We start from the raw sequence: 21,661 nt of genomic DNA, 5'->3' as shown, positions 1-21,661 counted from the left end.
TTGCAAATACATTGATACCAAAATGAAAGACCTAGGACCAGAATTGAGGTAACAAAGTTAAAAACAGTATACCCATTTTATTAGCGCTCACTGGGATTACGCTCCATCACTTTCTCTGTTTGCTGTGGGTGGTACACCTGGCTTTTGTACTATATATTTGCATATACTCCTGTAGGGAATTCTATTGCGAACACAATGTTAACAAAATGAAAGACCTAGGACGAGAATTGAGATGTCCAAAGTGAAGAGAGAGTACACATTTTATTGCTCTCGCGAGGTTCTGGTTAATACGCTCTTACCTTCTCACTGGGCTTTTGGGCTTTATATGCATTTAATCTTTTAGAGAATTCTATTGCAAACACATTGATATCAAATTGAAAAACCTAGGACAAGAAATGAGATGACAAAGTGGAAAAGAGAATACACTTTTCAGTATTACCGTACTCTCTAATGTAATGAGAGGTGCCTTGGGGTGGCGCAGTGCTCTCTTTCTGGGCCACTTTCATCTTGTCAGCGGGTGGAGCACGCTGCAGTTTTTTACTTTAAATGCATATACCCTTGTTGGGAATTCTATTGTGAACACCGATACCAAAATAGAAGCCCTAGGACGGGAATTGAGGTGACAAAAGTGAAATAAGTGTACAGTACACATTTTATTGCTCTTGCGTGCTCCCGGGTAACACGCACTCACTTTCTCTGTTTGTTGTGGATGGTACGCCGGGCTTTTGGACTTTATATGCCTTTAGACCCATAGAGAATTCTATTGCAAACATAATGATACCAAATTGAAAAACCTTGGACGAGAATTGAGGTGACAAAGTTGAAAAGAGTATACACTTTTCAGAATTACCGCGCGCTCCTGGGAAACGCTGAGGCCCACCCGGGGTAGTGTGGGTCTCGCACGCGCAGTGCAATCGAGTGTTAATTTAGTAGTTGTCTATTAGACTAAGTTGAAATTAAAATTTTGCTAAGTGAAATTAGCTCATAAGGTGTGGGAAATACATCCCGGAGGCATCTCCGGTTGCAACAAATCCCTCACTGCAATGAACCGAGTTTGGCCCCATACAGTTTGTTGAATCGAGGTTGTACTGTACAGTATTGTAATATGCACAGTCTATGCCTTTGTAAATTACATGAATTAAAAAGTTAAGAAACCATCATAGAAACATTGAAGCTCAACATTGCAGTAATCTGCCACTTACTGGTCAGTAACTCTCGCGTCTAGCACCGACAGACAGATCTACCTCGGCCCATCTCCCAGCCAACTGACCATACCAGTAAATATGTAAGTATTTACTTTATTTCCCCTTTCCCTCTTCTTTTGCATCTAAAGTAATCATTCCATAAGTTTTTGTTTTTTATTGCACAAGCAGATGTGTTCATATCCATAGCCACACTTTAGGAGTTAAACCCTAACCTCAATAAGATTCTATTCATTATATAGTGCACAACCAAAGACTTACTTATACTTTGCAAGAGATAAAAACAAACAGTCTCCGTGGTGTAGTGGTAAGACACTCGCCTGGCGTTCCGCGAGCGCTATGTCATGGGTTCGTATCCTGGCCGGGGAGGATTTACTGGGCGCAATTCCTTAACTGTAGCCTCTGTTTAACGCAACAGTAAAATGTGTACTTGGATGAAAAAACGATTCTTCGCGGCGGGGATCGTATTCCAGGGACTTGCCCGAAACGCTACGCGTACTAGTGGCTGTACAAGAATGTAACAACTCTTGTATATATCTCAAAAAAAAAAAAAAAAAAAAAACAATTTAATATTAATAAAAAGTCATTCCACCTAATTCTACAATATAAGGCTTACTACACACCTTCATTAATTCTTTTATTGGAAGTGGTGCTTCTTTTGCTCTTATCATTCATTATCTTATTCTCTGCCGCTTTGTTGCCAGTTATCTTTTTCTTTCTAGGACTTTTAAGTGAACAATCCCGTCCTCCAAGCTCACTGGTGCTTAATGTACATAAGCTGGTCACCAGTTCTATGTCATCATCACCTTCTGATTCTCTCTCACTATGCGAAGACGGCAAATCATTTGGTGATCTGTTCCTTGCAGATTTTGGCTTCTTTTCAGCTTTTTTTACAGTTGTTTCTTTTTTCTTTTTCACATTTGGCTTCACTTCTCCAACCAATGAGTTTTTCACCATCGTTCTGAATTCTTCCTCGGTCCCTGTTGAAATAAAGTCTGTTACAAAGAGAAAAATGAAGCACTGATTGCAATAAAATTTCCATTTCTGGAAAGTTCCTTATTAGCTCATAGTGATCAAATCCCTTGTACCATTGTGCCTCCAAAGACATGCCAAACCCCAAGACATGTGCTAACCACCAGAAATCCATGATCAGAATGTGTTCCACTCAGTGGGGAGGGAGGGATATAATATCAAAGATTAACACACCCCAGAAAATCAAAAGCAAAAATCTGAAACTGAATGCAATGAAACACCTGGTGGGTCCCCTCAATGGCTCCAGAGCTACCAAACTTGGTAGCTCCAAGCCTAATACCTTCCTCCTCTGCCACTCAATGAATGAACATGCTTTGGCCCGGAGTTGGGGCTGTGTGACTGGTGTTCACTGGGCTTCCAGGGTTGAAGAAAACAAGGGCTGTGTGACAATCTTCTCAGGAAAGAGGAGAGATGAAAAGGGGAAGGTGGACATAAGGCCCAAGGACAAAGCCCAAACTAAGGTCTGGGCCAACACAGCCTGCCGACATGTAAAATGGGCAGAGTAGAATGTAGCAACCACCTCCCAGAACCCAGGTGTAAACAGCTTGGACAAACCCCCTGAAGCTACCACAGCCAGCAACAAGGCCCCTGCACCAAGCGAAGTGAATCAATGTCACTCATGGAGCCAGTCAAAAAAAGCTTCAAGAGGGAAATAAAAAACAACTGTAGCCGAGTACAGCCAGGCCCACAAAGGCAACTGGGCATGAAGTTGTATCAAACCTATGCCATGGGAAAAGCACAGGAGCATACAGAGTTATTCAGAGGCTCAAAAGAGGAACTGTTCAAAAACTCCTGCAAATTGTTAGAAAACTAAAGCCACTCAAGCACGTGGGAAGGGCAGAAACTATGGAAAAAAAAAGGGCCACAAATGGAGGTAAAAAAAAATTATTGTCTGCTAGCCAGGAAGACTCCGGGTCTATCCGACAAAATCCGGTTCACATAGGAGGCACTTAAAATAATCCGCTAGAGCCACCAAAGGAAGGAGGGAACCCAAGAGGAAGGAAACCTCTGGAAGGATGAATCTGATAGACTGTACAGCATACACAAGCGAACTGTGAGAAGAGTGACAAAAATCCAATGTTGAATGTAATGAAACTCCAATTTCTGGTTGATCCCCAGTGGCTCCCTCAAGCTACAATGCTGATATAGTGCCAAACTACTAAGTGCTATTAGTTGCAGAGTTCATTTCAGCCTACCAGAAACCATGAACAAGAACCTGGTCCCTTCAAAGAATGGTGCAGAAAGCAATGGCACCATGATAAAATTGTCAGTGAATTATATCATGTGTGCCACCACCGGGAAAGCACCCACATAGTCATCAAAACAAAACAGACCACCAAAGTTACAAGGAAATCTGCCAGGCAAACTTTGCTCCTAACCCCAGGGAAGGAAGATGGCCAAAATCAAATGGAATTACCCAGGGCAAGAACCACCACAAGCAAGGAAGTCCTCTAAGGGAGCCCTCTAAGGGAGCCCTCTAAGGGAGCCCTCTAAGGGAGCCCTCTAAGGGAGCCCTCTAAGGGAGCCCTCTAAGGGAGCCCTCTAAGGGAGCCCTCTAAGGAAGCCCTCTAAGGGAGCAAACAAAACACACTCCAGGGATGAGAACCCTGGCAGCACAAGGTTAGTGCTAAGGAGCACACAAGGAAGAAAACCTGCATATGCAGCTCCAAGCACCCTATACTCCTAGCTCACACAGCATAAACATATTGGAAAAGCCACAAAGCCAAAAATCACCACTTATCTGAAATTGGAAACTGAAGCCAGAGTAACAGAGCAGCCAGCTAGGGCACTAGCTACCATCACCAAGAACTGAGGGTGGAGCAGCCAGCTGACCTGGTCTGCTGGGAGGTCAAATAAGCTTGTGCTAGTCCTAGTTTCATGACTTTTCGATTATTTGTTAACATTGTTGGCGAAGTTTGTTTGGTGATTTTGAGGCATCGATCTTTCCTTATAACCAGATGTCTCATGGTCGGACTCATGGTCCCCAATAGCCCGAAAAGAAATCTGCAACTCATGGCACCAAGTCGTTTGGCACTATCAGTATTGTACCTTCAGGAAGCCACAAGGAGCTTCCCTTTGTGGCTGACTCCCTGGTGGTCGGAGTCAGACCCTGGTGGTCGAAGGTTGAAAGTGAACTCCTGAACACATCAGAGAAATGAACTCTGTGCAGAGGCAGTGCTAGGAAGTACACATGGAAGGTAGCCCTGAGTACATGCAGCTCTAAGTATACTATGAGCCAGGTCCACATATACAGGTCCAGGTTGACGGTTGAGAGGCAGGATCAAAGGGCCAAAAGCTCAACCTCTGCAAGGACAACTAGGCGAGTACACGACACCAAGTGAACAGAAAACATGCCTATGAATCTAGCTAAAATATTGAACAATACCAAGTATATGGCCCCAAAGAACAACGTCCAAGGATGGCCAGCACTTAGCGGAGAAGTAGAAGGATCTACTGGTTGACCTGGAAACTCTAAAGTGTCCAACAGATAAGTCTCACATCAATGACAGATCTGACTTGAATGGCTCAGGAGACATGAAGCTCTGGCACTCTCCTCTACTGGAAAGGGGGGAAGGGCAAGTACTAATGAGCTTGCTCTGGTTTCAAAAGATTCAATCATTTGTTTACATTGTTTGGCAGTTACATTGTTGCTTCGGTTCTTTTGAACCCAGCAGTGTTGTGTATTGATTCACTGATTTTCTTGATGATTTCCTGGTGGGCTGGCAGTGTCACCTGCTCTTTGTGCCTCGGACCGGGAACCAGGTTCCGGTTCCTGATAGGCCAAACAGAACTCCATGACTGATATAGTCTAATACAGTTGATGGGAGCCATCTTAGCAAGATGGCCTCAGGAAGCCACAAGGAGCTTCACAGTAAAGTTAGGGGGGATGAAACAACCTTCAGGAGAAAGAGGTACATTTCAAAACTATCTCTAGTTTTAGGACCACATCTTATCACAGTTATGTAGAAGGCTCACTCAAACCCACAAGTATAGCTTTCATCCTGTAACTTCAATTATATAATTACAATTAGGCATTTACAGTATACCAGGTACTGTACTGTATACAAAAGCAGTACAAAGCAATTTATCAAATTTGGTAATATATAAGAACATACAATATATTACTGGATTATAAACTAAACTTTTTATTTATATATATATATTAATTATTTCTATATTATATATATATATATATATATATATTTCTAAATTAGTAAAAGAAAAAGAAAATGTTTAGCAAAATGTACAAAATGGAGAACTCACCATGCACTAAAATTTCAGACAAGAGGCCAAAAACTCGCTTGACTTCTGAAAATGTCGCCCTCTTGGTAGCGAAGGGAATATTTCTTAATCGTTCATCTTTGCTATCAAGGATTGGATTTTTACCTCCAAACAAAGTATTTCTGTTATGGTGTTTGGCATGATTGAATATCAGGTCACATTTATTGAGGTGTGGTTTCCAGGATTCCATGAGCTCTTGAATGTGCTGCAATGAGATGAAACCTGTGAGATTTATGTGGGTAAACACTGCAGCTAATAATCTATAACAATTCTGCACATGTAGCTATCAACTTCTCCTTCACGGATTACTATTAATTAATAACTGAAATGACATCTTGTTACCTCCTGGAAACTCCATTCTGAAAGTATTGCCATGATAACAATCTTCTGGCAGTATTATCAAGACACGCTTGTTTGGTATTTACATGTATTTATTTGTAGTTAGTTTTGAGTACAGGTCATTTTCATTTTACGAACAAGTTGTTCGTAAAATGGAAATGGCCTGTACTCAAAGAAACAGTCTCAGTTGTTCTGAGACTGTTTGTAAAACATTTGAAATTTGATTTGTGCTAGTCCTAGTTTCAGGTCTAGGCCAGATCCTAGATGCAGATCAAGATTTTTCATAGGTGCAATGTTATAAGTCGGAGATATGTTCTCATGCGTGCCCAGGCCATCAAAAATCATCACAAAACCAATGTTTAGGGGATATATAATATAAAAAAAGCATATTATTATTTACAATGAATGATGGAGTTATCCTGCTTGTCAAATTTTGCTGTTTTTTGAAGTATAAAGTGGTATAATTACATGAATAAATAAATGAAAATACACGTCACTGTATTGGTGGTCACCATTTTGTAATTGGCCTCACAAGTAAACACATCCCCACCCTCCTATCTCCAGCCCAGGGCCCAGCCCACCAAACTCAAATCATGTGTAATTAGTGTAGTTACAGGATGAGAGCTATGATCATAGAGTACTGTCTTCCAGTAATCTTTATCATAAGAACATAAGAATAAAAGTAACTGCAGAGGGCCTATTGGCCCATACAAGGCACCTCCTATTTATAACCACCAAATCCCACTCTTATACATGTCCAACACACGCCTGAAACAATCAAGGGACCCCACCTCCATCACGCCACGTAGCAACTGGTTCCACAAATCAACATATAATGCTTTGAAACTATTGACAGTTTTGGCCTCTATCACCTTCTCACTTAACTTGTTCCAACTGTCTATCACTGTGTAAACTGTCTAATATTTTTTCGGCACCTTTGTTTCCTTAACTTGAATTGGCGTCCTCTTGTTCATGAAGTTGCTGGTTTCAAGAGTTTCTCTTTGTCAATTTGGTCGATTCCTGCTATTTTGTAAGGGGTGATCATATCGCCTATTTTTCTTCTACCTTCTAGTTTTGGCACAATTAATGCCACTGGCCTCTCCTCGTAACTCTGGTTTTTCAATTACGAAAGCCATTTTGTAGCATGCCTTTGCACCTTTTCCTTTTTCTTGGCGAGCTTCTTAAGATATGAACAGGTAACCTTGAGGTTACTTTGAGATAGTTTTGGGGCTTAGTGTCCCCGTGGGCCGGTCTTCGACCAGGCCTTCTCATTGCTGGACTCGTTAACCAGGCTGTTACACACAGCTGCTTGCAGCCTGATGTATGAGTCACAGCCTGGTTCATCAGGTATCCTTTGGAGGTGCTTATCAAGTTCTCTTGAACACAGGGGTCAGCCAGTTATACCCCTTATGTGTAGTGGAAGCTCATTAAACAGTCTTGGGCCTCTGATGTTGATAGAGCTCTCTCTCAGAGTACTGTACCTGTTGCACCTCTGCTCTTCAACGGGGGTATTCTGCACATCCTGCCATGCCTTCTGGTCTCATGTGATGTTATTTCAGTGTGCAGGTTTGGAATCAGCCCCTCTAATATTTTCCACATGTAAATTATTATGTATCTCTCCCACCTGTGCTCAAGAGAATACAGATTTAGGCTCTTTAGTTGGATCCCAATAGTTTAGATGTTTTACCGAGTGGATTCAAGCACTAGAGGATCTCTGCACACTCTCCAGGTCAGCAATTTCTCCAGCTCTGAAAGGGGCTGTCATTGTGCAACAGTATTCCACTCTAGAGAGCACTAGCATCTTGAAAAGTATCATCATTGGTATAGCATCTCTAGTGTGAAAGGTTCTTGTTATCCAACCTGTCATTTTTCTTGCAGTTGTGACGTATACTTTATTGTGTTTTTTAAGGGTAAGGTCTTCTGACATCTTGAGGATATCTCGAGATGATTTCGGGGCATTTTAGTGTCCCCGCGGCCCGGTCCTCAACCAGGCCTCCACTCCCAGGAAGCAGCCCGTGACAGCTGACTAACACCCAGGTACCTATTTTACTGCTAGGTAACAGGGGCATAGGGTGAAAGAAACTTTGCCCATTGTTTCTCGCCGGCGCCCGGGATCGAACCCGGGACCACAGGATCACAAGTCCAGCGTGCTGTCCGCTCGGCCAACCGGCTCCCTCCCTGACTTGAGTACACCCAAATTCTTTACATTGCCTTTTTGTTCTATGTTATGATTTGACTGCATTTTGTGTTTAGTTTCCATTTTTAAATTTGAATTTTTTCCGTAGAGCATGAGCAGGAACTTATCTTCGTTAAACACTTATTTTCTGTAGCCCACAGAAAGACTTGATTTACATCTAATTCAAATACTGTACTGTATTTCTGTACAGTATTCCCTCTGGTAGATAGATCATAAATGTAGATGATGAACATCACTGGTGCAAAAACTGAACACTGTGGTACACTCCTCCAGTCAGATACTGACATTGCCTCTATATACTGCCCTCATCTGACTCTCAGAAAAATTTTCTAACATATAAAGCATACAAAGTTTTTCTGAAACATGTTTCTTTGCGGAAAACCAGAAAGAGATCCAACGTAGAAAGATAATGCAGATGACACTACAAAAGAAGAAAAGAAATAAATGCTTAAGTAGACAACTCTCCCTACAAAGAAGGAATACTTTGAACAGGGAGATTGAAGAAATCAAGTAGAGACTGAAGCCTTCATATCAGATTAAAGAAATGCAACTAGAACAGAAAGCAATATAAGATAAAAAGAAAAACCCAAAATGTTTCTTCACATATGCAAATCAAAAGCAAAAACCACTGTCAGTATTGGACCTATTTGTACAAGTGAAGGTTCATACACAGAGGACGACAAAGAAATTAGTGAAATCCTAAAAAAAAAAAAGAAGTATGAGGACATGATTAGCACTCCAATAAACAGCATGAAAGCGGAAGATCCAGACAACTTCTTTACGTGTGATATCCAAACCCTTGTTTATATAAGTTATATTTACAAGTGTGACAGATATTGAAAGAGAAATTGACAACTTGCCCATGCACTCAGCTCCGGGTCCAGACTCATGGAATTCAATATTAATAAAGAAATATGAAGTGCCAGTAGCACAGGCACTCAGTATATTGTGGAGGAAGAGCTTGGACACGGGGGAGATACCAGATATGCTTAAAGCAGCAGACATAGCCCCTCTACACAAGGGAGGACACAAAGCATTGGCCAAGAATTAGAGACCAGTTGCATTAACAACCCACACAATAAAAATATTTAAGATCGTGATCAGGAGTCAGGTCACCAGTTTCAAGGAGACTAATGACCTCCACAACCCAGGCCAACATGGATTTAGAGTGGGAAGATCGTGCCTCTCACCACTACTTGACCACTACGACAAAATCACAGTTATTAGAAGAAAAACAAAATGCAGATTTGGTATACACGGACTTTGCGAAGGCATTCGATAAATGTGACCATGGAGTGATGGCACACAAAATGAGGTCAATGGGAATAACAAGTGAAGTAAGACGCTGGATATTCAATTTTCTGTCGAACTAAACACAAAGAGTAACAGTCAACCAAATAAAATAGAGTTCAAGCGCAGTTAAAAGCTCTGTACCTCAAGGTACATTCCTTGCACCACTGCTTTTCTGTATTCTCATATCGGATATAGACAAAAATATAAGTCACAGCTTCTAATCATCCTCTGCAGATGACACAAAAATCAGCATGAAAATCATCTCTGCTGAAGACACTGAAAAATTACTGGGAGTAGAAGAACTCCCAGAACCCCATCCAGGTACAAGGTACATATTACTGTAATTTTCTTTAACAAGTGCTTCACTCTTGTCCTTAGAGAGGCAGTCTTCCATATCATGGCCCACATGTAAATTATTTGAAATCTGAACTGCCATAGCAATTAGTTCAACACTCCTGATTTAGACAATCTTGTCTAAGCACAAATACCAATATTAACATACAGTATATCTTATTGTTTAAAATAACACAACTTGCCTGACGCTGTGACTGCTCATTATAGCGCCTAAGAGATGACCCACTTGATTTGGGATGAGCTGTGGCACTCTGGTTGTCCTTTGAACTTTGGTTACCACCCTGCTTGGCACGCACAGTGTAGTTGTGGAACGTTTTGTGAATTACCACCTCATTTGCTGTTAAGTATAACAGAATTACAATTCACCCTTTTATTTATGAAATATTGCAATGTATTCTGCTAATTTTTTTATAACAAAGGCTCAAGACCTTTAATTAAGACCGTTTCAAGACGACAAATTAATACAGAAAATCTATTTATCCTTCACATACAATAGTGGAAAAAAATGGATGCACACCTAATGTATCTTGTGTTACTTCTCCCTTAAGTTTTTTGTCTGTTGATATATGTACATAGATACATAAATTATTACTACCCTCTTTTTTCACTTTCATGATTTAGGAAGGCATCAAATCAGAAGACTATGAATAATACTGTATCGTAAAAGAAGTCACAGAAATTAAATACTGGCATTAATAAATTTAAATTATCATTTAATGCATTCATTATATCATTCATAATATACAGTATCACTGCTAAATAACTACAACCACATTCTAATAATCATCCACAGCAGTATCCCACCACTTCATACAACCAAGTGGCCATTGTCCCTCATGAATTGTCACTGTCCAGGGGCTAGATTCATGAAGCAGTTACGCAAGCACTTATGAATCTGTACATCTTTTCTCAATCTTTGGCAGCTTTGTTTACAATTAATAAACAGTTAATGAGCTCTGAAGCACCAGGAAGGCTGTTTATAACAATAACAGTTGACTGGGAAGTTTTCATGCTTGTAAACTGTTTAATAAATGTAACCAAAGCCATCAAAGATCGAGGAAAGCTGTACATGTTCGTAAGCACTTGCGTAACAGATTCGTGAATCTGGCCCATGTACTGTACATATACACAAAACCATTCACACCCTTACAAAATTTTCCCCTTGCCTTATCCTTTATCCTGTCTCATACATTCTCCACTCACTCCCCACTTCCTCGCACATAACTACACCTGCCCTCCACCTTCCCACCCTCCTCCCCTTGGACACCAACTATAGAATAATTGTCGTTGTTCAAAAAATAACAAATTTCAAAAAGTCATTTTTCAATATAGAATTATTTATCTGTATGTAACATGTAAAGAAAAACATGAAAGTAAGTGAATAATTATCTTCTTACTAGGTGGAGGTGCTCTAAAAGATTTCAAAGTGGCTATGTGGTCTGGCATCTGTCAACACATGATGCTAACTTTGCTGACACCGAGATATGCGAGACATGACTCCTGCGTTATCCTCGGATGTTTCACCGATTGTTTATCACTCATTTCTCTTTATTTACAAGAATACCTGTGTTGAATAACTTGATAAATCGCATAATTCACATAACACATGATAATGCTGATGATTGATAATCATCAATATTGGTTTACCTAGTATAATGTACTTCATTACACCCATATAGAGTAGGGAAAAGCATATACAGTACAGTAAACATAATATTCAGTGGTGTTGGGCTCTGGGTGATGACATATGGCCTAATTAGCACCATATGGGTGAGAGTATAGATTGATACAAAGGTGTGAGCTTGAGTTCCCTCATCCCTTTGTGTGTATTTTACCTCAATAAACTTATTTCAATTTCAAGGTATAAGTCACCAATGTGCCACCCACAGATGTACTAGGCAGGCTCCTAGTACATGTAACGCATGATAATGGTTCACCATTGATGATTGGTTTACCTGGTATACCTCATTACAACCATACAGAGTTGTGAACACCATATGAACATCATTGGTATATATCACGTACTTATGATGGAATTTTATACATGACGATAACCGTATTCACCTGGTAACATTCATTATGATAACCTCGTTCACCTAGTAACATTCATGACGATAACCTCGTTCACCTCGTAACATTCATGACGATAACCTCGTTCATCTGGTAACATTCATGACGATATTCTCGTTCACCTAGTAACATTCATGACGATAACCTCGTTCACCTGGTAACATTCATTACGATAACCACATTCACCTGGTAACATTCATGATGATAATTACATTAACATAATAATGTAACCAGAAATGATAGTACGATTTTTCAATGGGTCAAGGTAAACTCCATGACATCCACAGAGAGCTATTGTATGCTTATTTGCATCATACATGTAAAACCCAGACAATAATTGTGTAAATCATGATGATAACCACATTACCCCCCCCCCCCCCCCCTCCATGAATCAACCTCTGATGATATCTGCTGTCTAAGGGTTAAGTTGACTCATAAAATCTTCACCAGTCGACTATGATTTGTTCGTTCAACATACAGAGCCACCTCAGTACATACTCCTCAATCTGGCAGTTTATTAATGTTAAATGATTACTAAATGATTTATATTCTTTCCCCAACACCAGAAAGAAATGTTTTATAATATAATAAAAAAAACTTTTTTTTTATTTTGTTATGCACATATGAAAATTGACCTAAAATAGGGTGCACTGTTAGAGGGATAAGTTTAATAGGATGGTAGCTATTTTTGAATTGACTAAATAGGCAACAATTAGACCACTTTCACTCTCCACAAGAAACTACCTTATACCCTTAACACTTCATTGCACTGGATTGTTAGAAGAAATTTATGTTAGTATGCCCCTCAGGCATATACTTTAATTTTAACCAAAATAGGAAACCCACCTTTAAAGACTGCAGCAGCAAAATGCCCACCACCCAGGAGAATGATAGCCCAGCTCTGTCTGTGTGGAGCTGCCAGCACCCGCTGAACCACATCTTGCTCACCATTTATTTCACACTGGAAAGATTTAGGACAACTGATCACAGAGGAGTTTCAGATTAGTGGCAGCAGATGGTGTTGTTGGAGGTTCATATAAACTTAGACTAAAATCATCTGCTCCACCATAAGCACAGTACTATTCACAGAAAACAAGTTGGTTCCCATGTATTTATTCTTATCAACTCCTTGGTAGATAACAGCAAATTTGATAAGAAGAAAGTAAAGGCAAAAGTGTTTACTTGAGAAAGGGACAAAAGATGAACAGGACTCAACGAAGAGGAACAGCAGTGGTACACCACGCAAGCGTCAAGCGGCCTCAGAACATCCAAGGAGCAGGAGACAGACATACAGATACACATACAGACAGACCTAGCCTTAACAGAATCCAAAAGCTTTAAAGCAGAGAACATTATCAAAACAATAAACACTTTACACCACAGAAAGGTGGAAAGACAGGAGAAAAACTGAACATAACATACTAGTATGAGACCAGAACAGTGGACCCAGGATCAAAGGACAGCAGTGTAAACACCTAAGCAATACAAGGAGTGCATAACAATTTATGTTTAGCAACTGCCAGACAAAGTGAGGCAGAAAACTTAAAACCACATGAAGAAAGAAGAGAGCCAGACTTTTGTAATATACACAAAGCCACACTAGGGCACATACTCAGCTGACAAAATGAGGCCAATATGATACCTGGTTGATACCTAGTTATCTTGTTATCTCGAGATGATTTTGGGGCTTTAGTGTCCCCGCGGCCCGGTCCTCGACCATGCCTCCACCCCCAGGAAGCAGCCCGTGACAGCTGACTAACACCCAGGTACCTATTTCACTGCTAGGTAACAGGGGCATAGGGTGAAAGAAACTCTGCCCATCGTTTCTCGCTGGCGCCCGGGATCGAACCCGGGACCACAGGATCACAAGTCCAGCGTGATCTAATGATCTGTACTGTACTAATACAGTACAGTCAATCAAACGAAATAAAAAAATTAACACAAATAAAACCAACTGGTATTTTAACAACAAAAGCTAAATTAAAAAGGGAGGGGTGGGGGGGGGGGAGCACTTACGAGCGAGAGTGCTAGTTGCATGAAGGGTTGCTGGTTTACTTTTTTTCTGGATTTTTTTTATTTTTTTTTTTTTTTTGCTCTTTCAGGATGTAGGTACAGTAGCAATTTTCACCTGTCTGTCACTTGTTTTGTTTTGCCTATCTTTCTGGGTGCCTTCCTCGGTCAATGGCAAAATATGACATACTTACATACTTTAAAAGTAAAGTCCTCACAGGCCATTGCTCCCTGCACCTCTCTGAGAGGACCAGGTTCTGGCTCGTGATTCCCAGTAGGCAAAGGACTCTTGCGATTGATGACACCAAACTAATAAAGCACTATCAGTTCGGATAGCTCCAGGAAGCCGACGGGGCTCCCCCACACAAAAATGCACTTATTCAGACATCACTTTTAAATGTACTTATTAAGTTGAACTGTACCATTACCCATCACAATTACTTACCTTTGCACTAAATAAAATATTCCTGAAGAGCGATATAACAAGACCATCTGCATTCACAAAGAAAATCCGTGCCTGTCTTCTTAATACAGGCGTAGTCTCTTCTGAAAAACAGTAAAGATTTCTTAAAATAGATCTTACCTATTCACTTTCCTCATTAATCTGATACAGCAACAAGGTATTTACTTTACTCACCCATCTAGGACATGAATAAGAGAACCTACATGTACTGCATATCTCAGAGTACATTCGTTAATACCAGCCAAGAGCAGGCCTAAATTTTCTATTTAACTTCAACTTTAACTTCAACTGGTGAAAGTTTACATTGTTATAATCCACCTATCTGTATACTGCACCTGGCAATCCTATACTTATCTGCTTTCCCACTTCCACTAATTTAATGGGGCAACATAGATGCACATGCTTTACAAATACTGTACAGTACACAGAGTACATAATCCTCACCATTGTCTTTGACCGCCTCATCATTGTTGCCGTCTTCATCTTCACTCAAGTCATCTTCTGATCCCGATATACTGGAAACATCACCTGGTTTGTAATAATGAAAAAGGCATGAATTATATTGTCTAAACATAATGGCAAATTAACGGAAGGGATACACAATACGAATGATATTGAGAGACATCCTAGACCTCGAATGCACTTAAACATTTAATATATTGTATTTAAATAAATAATCAAATGTGTAGGGTACTTGAATGAGGAGCAGTGAGTGAAGGACATGCTTAATTAACACTATAGTTACTAGTGCTCTCTAGAGTGGAGTACTGCTGCACAATGACTGCCCCTTTCAAAGCAGGAGAAATTGCTGACCTGGAGAGCGTGCAAAGAACCTTTACTGTTAGAATCCACTCAGTAAAACATCTAAACTACTGGGACCAACTAAAGAGCCTAAATCTGTATTCTCTTAGGTGCAGGCGGGAGAGATACATAATTTACACATGGAAAATAGTAGAGGGGCTGGTCCCAAACCTGCACACAGAAATAACATCACATGAGACCAGAAGGCATGGCAGGATGTGCAGAATACCCCCGTTGAAAAGCAGAGGTGCAAAAGGTACTCTGAGAGAGAACTCTATCAACATCAGAGGCCCGAGACTGTTCAACACAGCCTCGGGCCGGGCATAACTGGCCGACCCCTCACAGTGTTAAAGAGAACTCAAATAGCACCTCCAAAGGATACCTGATCAACCAGGCTGTGATTCACACGTCAGGCTGTGAGCAGCTGCATCAAACAGCCTGGTTGACCAGTCCAGCAACGAGGAGGCCTAGTCGACGACTGGGCCGCGGGGACGCTACGCCCTGGAAACACCTCAAGGCAACCTCAAGCTAAGATAGCAGCTTGTAGGTTACTACCCATCACCCACCCACCCCCAAAGAGATTATAACTTTAGTACTGACTTGATTCATTTTGAAACTGTTCTTCATTAAGGGAAGATTTTCCTTGCATGGCACGATGAAGGTTACGGCGGTGCCAGTCCAGTCGGTAATGATCGACTTGTTCTTGGCGGTGGCTGAAAGTGGTCTGGCAGTAAGAGCATCGCATTTCCATTTTTGTTGTTGGTGAGCTTCGTTGAAACATTGGGAGGCCTATGGCACAGTGCTCTGTAAAAAAATGGATACCATACAATATAAATGATGTACAGAATTCAGAAAAATCTTTCAATAAGTGAAATTCAAAGCTAATACGTGCTTGAACCAAATAAAGCAATGAATGTAATGAAATGCCTCTTTCTGGTAGAGCCCCAGTGGATCCTTCAAGCTGTCTCCCAGAGATGGCTTCCCACTACTGGGTTATATCAATCATACGAGTCCTGTTGGCATACCCTCAGAGGCGCAATGAGCTGGGGATTGTTACGATCACCCTCATCGGAAAAGCATCCAGAAAGTCAGCAAGCTAATAGTGACAATTGTAAGGGTATAAGGACAATCACCATATTCAGTACAGGGGTATATATATTTTAAGTAGCAGCACATCCAAAACATCATTTGAGGTGTTTAGCAGCTTTGTGCAGATGAGCATGTCTTATGTACAAGCTGACATATACAAGATATGAAAGGCTTATACAAAATACGAGCCTAGGATCAGACCAAGAAAATAGAATCAATCAACTAAGAACCCAACAAAGTAGAGCGAGTTGCACTCGGGTAGCAGCGAAGAAATACCACCGAACACAACAAATGGTACACCCATTTGAGGGAAGGGGATGTTCTGTCAATACTGGATTTAATATTCACCAGGAAAGAGAAGGAGATATTCGACATCCACTTTCTTCCTTCCTTGGGAAAGAGTGTCATGTCCTGTTGGAAATTAAATATGCTTTGCAATATAATCTAGAAAAGAATGGGGACACTGAAATGGGTGATCAACTTTATTTCAAGAGAGGACACTATGGGGAACTTGGCAAATTCTTTAATGAATTTAATTGGACAGACGTGTTGCTAGGCATGAAGTAAATGTACTCCAAATTTTGTGAAATATATGATGAAGGCACACAAAAATTCATACAAAAACAAAGATGCAGAACCAGAAAACAGGATTGGTTCAACAAATTGTGAGAGGGCCAGAGAGGAAAAGACAAGAAAATGGGTACAATATAGGAAGAGGACTAACCCACAAACTTACTGGCACTACACGCAAACAGGAAACAAATACACAACAGTGAGGGGAGAGGCACAAAGGAACTTTGAGAAGGGGTAGCAGACAAATGTAAAATGGATCTGGGCATTTTCTATAAATACAGTACATTAAAAGCAAGCTGCATATAAAGGATAAACTCCAGAGATTGAGAATGGGGAATAGGTTTACTGAGAATGAAAAAAGAAATGTGTGAAACACTAAATGAACAATTCCAAAGTGTGCTTGTACAAAACGAAAATTTCAGAGAGCAAGATCCAGGCCAACTTCAGAGCACACCACAGAATACTTAGAGGTAATGATATCTCTAGACGAAGTGGAAAAATTCCTCAAGGGGCTAGGAAGAAATAAAGTGGTTGGACCAGATGGTGTTTCACCTTGGATGCTGCGATAATGTGCAACTGAGCCAAGCATTCCACTCCAATTAATATTCCAGATATCCTTGTGCACAGAAATCTTAGCAGATGTATGGAAAAAGGCAAACATAGTACCACTCTATAAACATGGTAGTCAAGAGGAACCTCTAAACTATAGACCCATATCATTAACAAGCATGGTAGTCAAAACACTAGAAAAATAGTTAAAACCAAATGGGTAGAACACCTGGAGACTAATAACATAACAGACAGGCAGTATGGTTTTTGAACAGGAAGAAAGTCTGTAACAAATTCTGCCAAGTAGAATCGAAAGAATCTAGAAAGTAGTAGAATCTAAGAATCTACTTAGAGATGTTACAGGAAAGAGATGGTTTCTCTTTGGAGATTTATTTAGGCCAGCACAGCCTGCCTACACCCGAGACAGGGCAGATAAAAAGCTACCATTGCCTCCTGAAGGAGAGAGCAAGCGACTTGGATAGAGCTACTGAAGCCGGCACTTCAAGGCAGCCACAATCGGACCAACACTAGCAAATCTCCTCAGTAGCTCTGGGGAGCTACTAAGAAGACCCTTGCATATGTGTAATGCACATATCAAAAGACCTTCGGAAATACAGCATGCCAATACTATACAGTACTATAGCAGCTACATCTGCAACTTTCTCACCTCATCATTAGGCTATTTATTTTTCCAACACTGACCATTCTCAACAAAAATTTGATTAGATTTGCAATCAATATTTCAAATCATATGTTAGCAAAGAATGCTAACAGAGGCAGAGAGAAATGGCAGATTAAAATATTGTCTACAATTCAAATTATTTAGAAAAGTATCTAGATTTGCACATATCTGAAAATTATCTAGTGCCACTAAACATGCAATCCAAATACTCTACAGTAGTGAGAAAACAGGCAAACAGTAAATAATTTACTCCTCACCTGACTATGTTTTATATTACTTTCTCAGCAAGTAGTACTGACAAGTATTAACAAACAAGTTAACAACAAATCATCAAGCACACACTATATACCTTTGCTTGGAGAGGATGTAGGCTGCAAGCTAACCTCTTCATACTCTGCACTTCCTGGGGCCAAGCGTATTCCAGCTAGGATAGGAGCCACCTGAAATTATATAGTGAATACATGCCTCTTGTTCATTCTAGTCTTATTATAGGTACCTGTATGTCAATTTTTACACTCGAACAAGGTAATACAGGCATAACATTCCTGAGGTATTTGATCATAAAACCAGCGTTGAAAGTAATGCAACGCCAGTTTCTGGGGGAGCCCCAGAGGCTCCCTGAAGATATCCGAACTGATATACTGCTATACAGGTATTAGTTTGGGGTCATCAATCGCAGAGTCCTTTGCCTACCCGGGATCGCGAGCCAGAACCTGACCCCCTCAAAGGTGTAGGGAGCAATGGCCCAATAGCACTTTACATTTAAAGTACAGTACATCATAATTGCCATCAACCAGGAACGTTGTTGTTTTAGATTCAGCTAATGGGAACAAAAAGTTCCAAGTAGCACAGGCTATAGTGAGCCAGTAGTGAACTTACCTGGCACAGGAGCAGGGTTGTGTTGACCGGGAAAGGCACCCACAAAGATAGGCAAAACAAAACAAACCACAGTCTGGTGAAAATTGCGACCTATGTCCAGAAAGAGCAAAAAACTCCCCCAGAAAGAAGATAAACAAGCAACACGTCATGCAACTAGCCCTCCCGCTCATTAGTGCAACCCCCCCCACTCCTGAAGAGCAGAGGGGAAGCTGTCAGCCCACCACTCCAGTTCTTGAATGATGAAATTGCCGACTGGAAGGAGGGAGGTATGGTGTTGAGGAGCCTCCAAGGCTCACCCAGAAACTGCCATTTCATTACATTCAACGCTGGTTTTCTGTGGATTTTCTGTGGTGGGAAGCCCCACTGGCTCCCTAAAGCTAACTACCCAAACAGAAGGAAAAACAGGGACTTAGCCAGGAGGTGGCAGCACCGCAGGTCTCAAGGAAAGAAAGAGACAAGATATTTGGCAGTCAAGACCCTGATCGACCTCCAAAATCTTTGCGCCCGAACAACAACCAAAGACATACCACCAAAAACAGTCAAAAGAGCAGCATACTGATGCATATCACTCATGCGAGGGTAACCCACAGGCTGGCTAGACAGAATGACAATGTGGACAATCTAAGAAACAAGCCCTGGAACAGGAAACCAGAGAAACTGGATCAACGCAAAGAGTGTCCACCTACACAGAACCGGTGGCCTGCAGGTAGCAGCGTAAAGTAGCTACCGAACACAGAACATGATGCACCCACAGCCTAACCAACCAAGCATCCACCACCAGAGGACCCCTCTGGAAACCCACCATCCCCAGAAAAGAAGGGGAGGGCTGCAAACGAAAAAAAAAAAAAAAACCAGGATCAAAGAACCAAAAACCCAAGCACTGGAGAAGAGCATGAAGCTCCCCAACCCAAGAACCAGAGGCCAGGCCAACAAAATCACAGCACTCCAAAACAGGTATGAACCGAAGGGGCAACCACAAATCAAGAAGAAAGAAAAGCAAGAACCCAGTCCAAAAACCAAGCAGGCACAGGCAGTGCATGAGCAGGCCGGAGGTAAAAAAAAAAAAAATACAAGAAAGCTAGCGAAACTGGGCAAAAATCAAAACCACCCCAATGCAAGTAGCAGTGGCTCCGCCAACACCGCACGATAAGAAGCAACAGTACAAGGCACAAGCCACCAATCCAGAAAAAGCCAAGAAAGAAAGAAAGAAAGAAAGAACAAAACAACCTGGTCTGAAACTGACAACCGACGAAGAGAAAGAAAATGACAAAAACTGCCAAGAAACTTCAAACTGTCACCGAGACGAAGACCGCAGGTGGGACACCACCAAAGAAGCTATCTGATCACCTTACAAATGGCGATACACATGCGTCAGAAATGCCAGACACGTATTGCAGAGTAGGAAGGCAAACCAAAGAGGTACCTCACCGTCCCAACCTACTGAAAAAAGGCAGAACCGCAGAAAAATGCCCAGGCCTGAACACTGAGCAAGCAGCACATGAAAACCAAGGCTGGGTCGGCCACCATGAGGCCAGGAGAACAACTCTTCCCCGAAGGATTCCAGCCGAGCCAGAAACCGAAGCAACAGCAGGACCTGCACAACAACTTCTGCCCAGAAAACACAAGGGCCCAAGCAGGATCAAACAGAGCCCAAGAGTTCCAGGCGGACTCCCCCAAAGCCCTGGGAACCCCTGACAAAAGGGGGGTAAAGCCCTTAACCACGCCCACCACCCCTGAAGAAAAGTCGGAGTCCAGGGGAAAAGCTCCAAAGAAGAGAGTCTGCAGAGTTGACCCTGAAGCCCTGTTGGGAAAATTAGGCTCAACCACCCCTGCGTCCGAATCTGAAGGGGCAGCCCCACGAAGCCACCCGAGCCTCATCCTGAGGTAAACCCTGCCCTGACTACAAAACCCTCAGATGTTTGGGAGCTGGAAGCAAGTGGGGAGGAGCAGGGCAATCCATGCCCACCTAAGAAGAAAGAGGGGGCATGGATTGAACCAAGGCCTTCAACCAACACCCCCAAATCCGAGTCACCAGAACCCAAGCATGGCAACTCCAGGGACCTCCAATTTGGCCACCGTGCTCCTGGCCCGTTGCAAGGAAGAGACTCAAACATGCAATGCAGCCATTGCATGATCCCTGAGATCATGATGAGAGATGAGTAAATTGAAGCACAAGAGGGAACAAGTCCCACAAGACTGGGTCGTAGGTGTCGCTGATCCAGCAGGCAGCATGACGGAAGCAGTACGAATGATCATCACCTTGAGGCAGGGGCAACGAACAATGCACAAGGCGAGAGTGTACTCGGAAGAAGTATCAATGGTACGACCGAGCCCACAGGGGATTTCCAAGAATAGAGAATATAAGCCCTACGGGAAGCCCAGGCACTGGGTCTAGTTAAGCCAGTAGAACCCTGTCTAAAACAGGCAAACTGACTACCAGTAGCAGACATGAAACCTCGGGGGCAACAGAGAACCACCACAACAACCTAGGCATGCTTAATAAGTAGCTAAGCAGACCACCTCTGTCCTCACGGGCAAAAAGGCAGAAAAAGAAAACCCCTGAAATTACACAACTAGCAGTCAGAAACATTGGCCGCCAAAAGAAAGCAAGCTGTCCCAGCCAGTGTGGCACAGGAAACGCCTCCTCTATACAGAGGAGTTTCATTACATTCAGCACTGGTTTTTTCAAACTTTTTTCTTTCATCAAGATGCATAGTTTATTTTGCTTGGCCTGTACTATGCGATGTCAGAGAGCCAGAAACCCAAGGCTCAAGAAAAAAAAGAATCGGTGACAGATAGGCATCTTGGCACCACAGCCCCAATAAGATACTTGACAAAAAATAGAG

The 21,661-nt window shown here is 41.7% G+C and overlaps 1 protein-coding gene across 3 annotated transcripts in view; it reads right to left on the bottom strand.

Moving 5' to 3' along the window:
* LOC123764515 (tRNA endonuclease ANKZF1) overlaps nt 1–21,661 on the bottom strand; it is a 64,059-nt gene that overhangs the window by 37,211 nt on the left and 5,187 nt on the right. For all 3 annotated transcript variants that reach the window (XM_045752426.2, XM_045752427.2, XM_045752429.2), the window contains exons 3-10: nt 18,286–18,376; nt 15,644–15,847; nt 14,687–14,770; nt 14,225–14,325; nt 12,616–12,730; nt 9,882–10,036; nt 5,499–5,721; nt 1,826–2,182 (exon numbers count right to left, since the gene is read on the bottom strand). In XM_045752426.2, the coding sequence (XP_045608382.1) occupies nt 1,826–2,182; nt 5,499–5,721; nt 9,882–10,036; nt 12,616–12,730; nt 14,225–14,325; nt 14,687–14,770; nt 15,644–15,847; nt 18,286–18,376 (1,330 nt within the window). The remainder of the gene's footprint in view (nt 1–1,825; nt 2,183–5,498; nt 5,722–9,881; nt 10,037–12,615; nt 12,731–14,224; nt 14,326–14,686; nt 14,771–15,643; nt 15,848–18,285; nt 18,377–21,661) is intronic.

The sequence above is a fragment of the Procambarus clarkii genome, chromosome 79 (assembly GCF_040958095.1).
Source record: "Procambarus clarkii isolate CNS0578487 chromosome 79, FALCON_Pclarkii_2.0, whole genome shotgun sequence".
NCBI lineage: Eukaryota > Metazoa > Arthropoda > Malacostraca > Decapoda > Cambaridae > Procambarus > Procambarus clarkii.
This window is presented reverse-complemented; position numbering and strand designations above follow the sequence as displayed.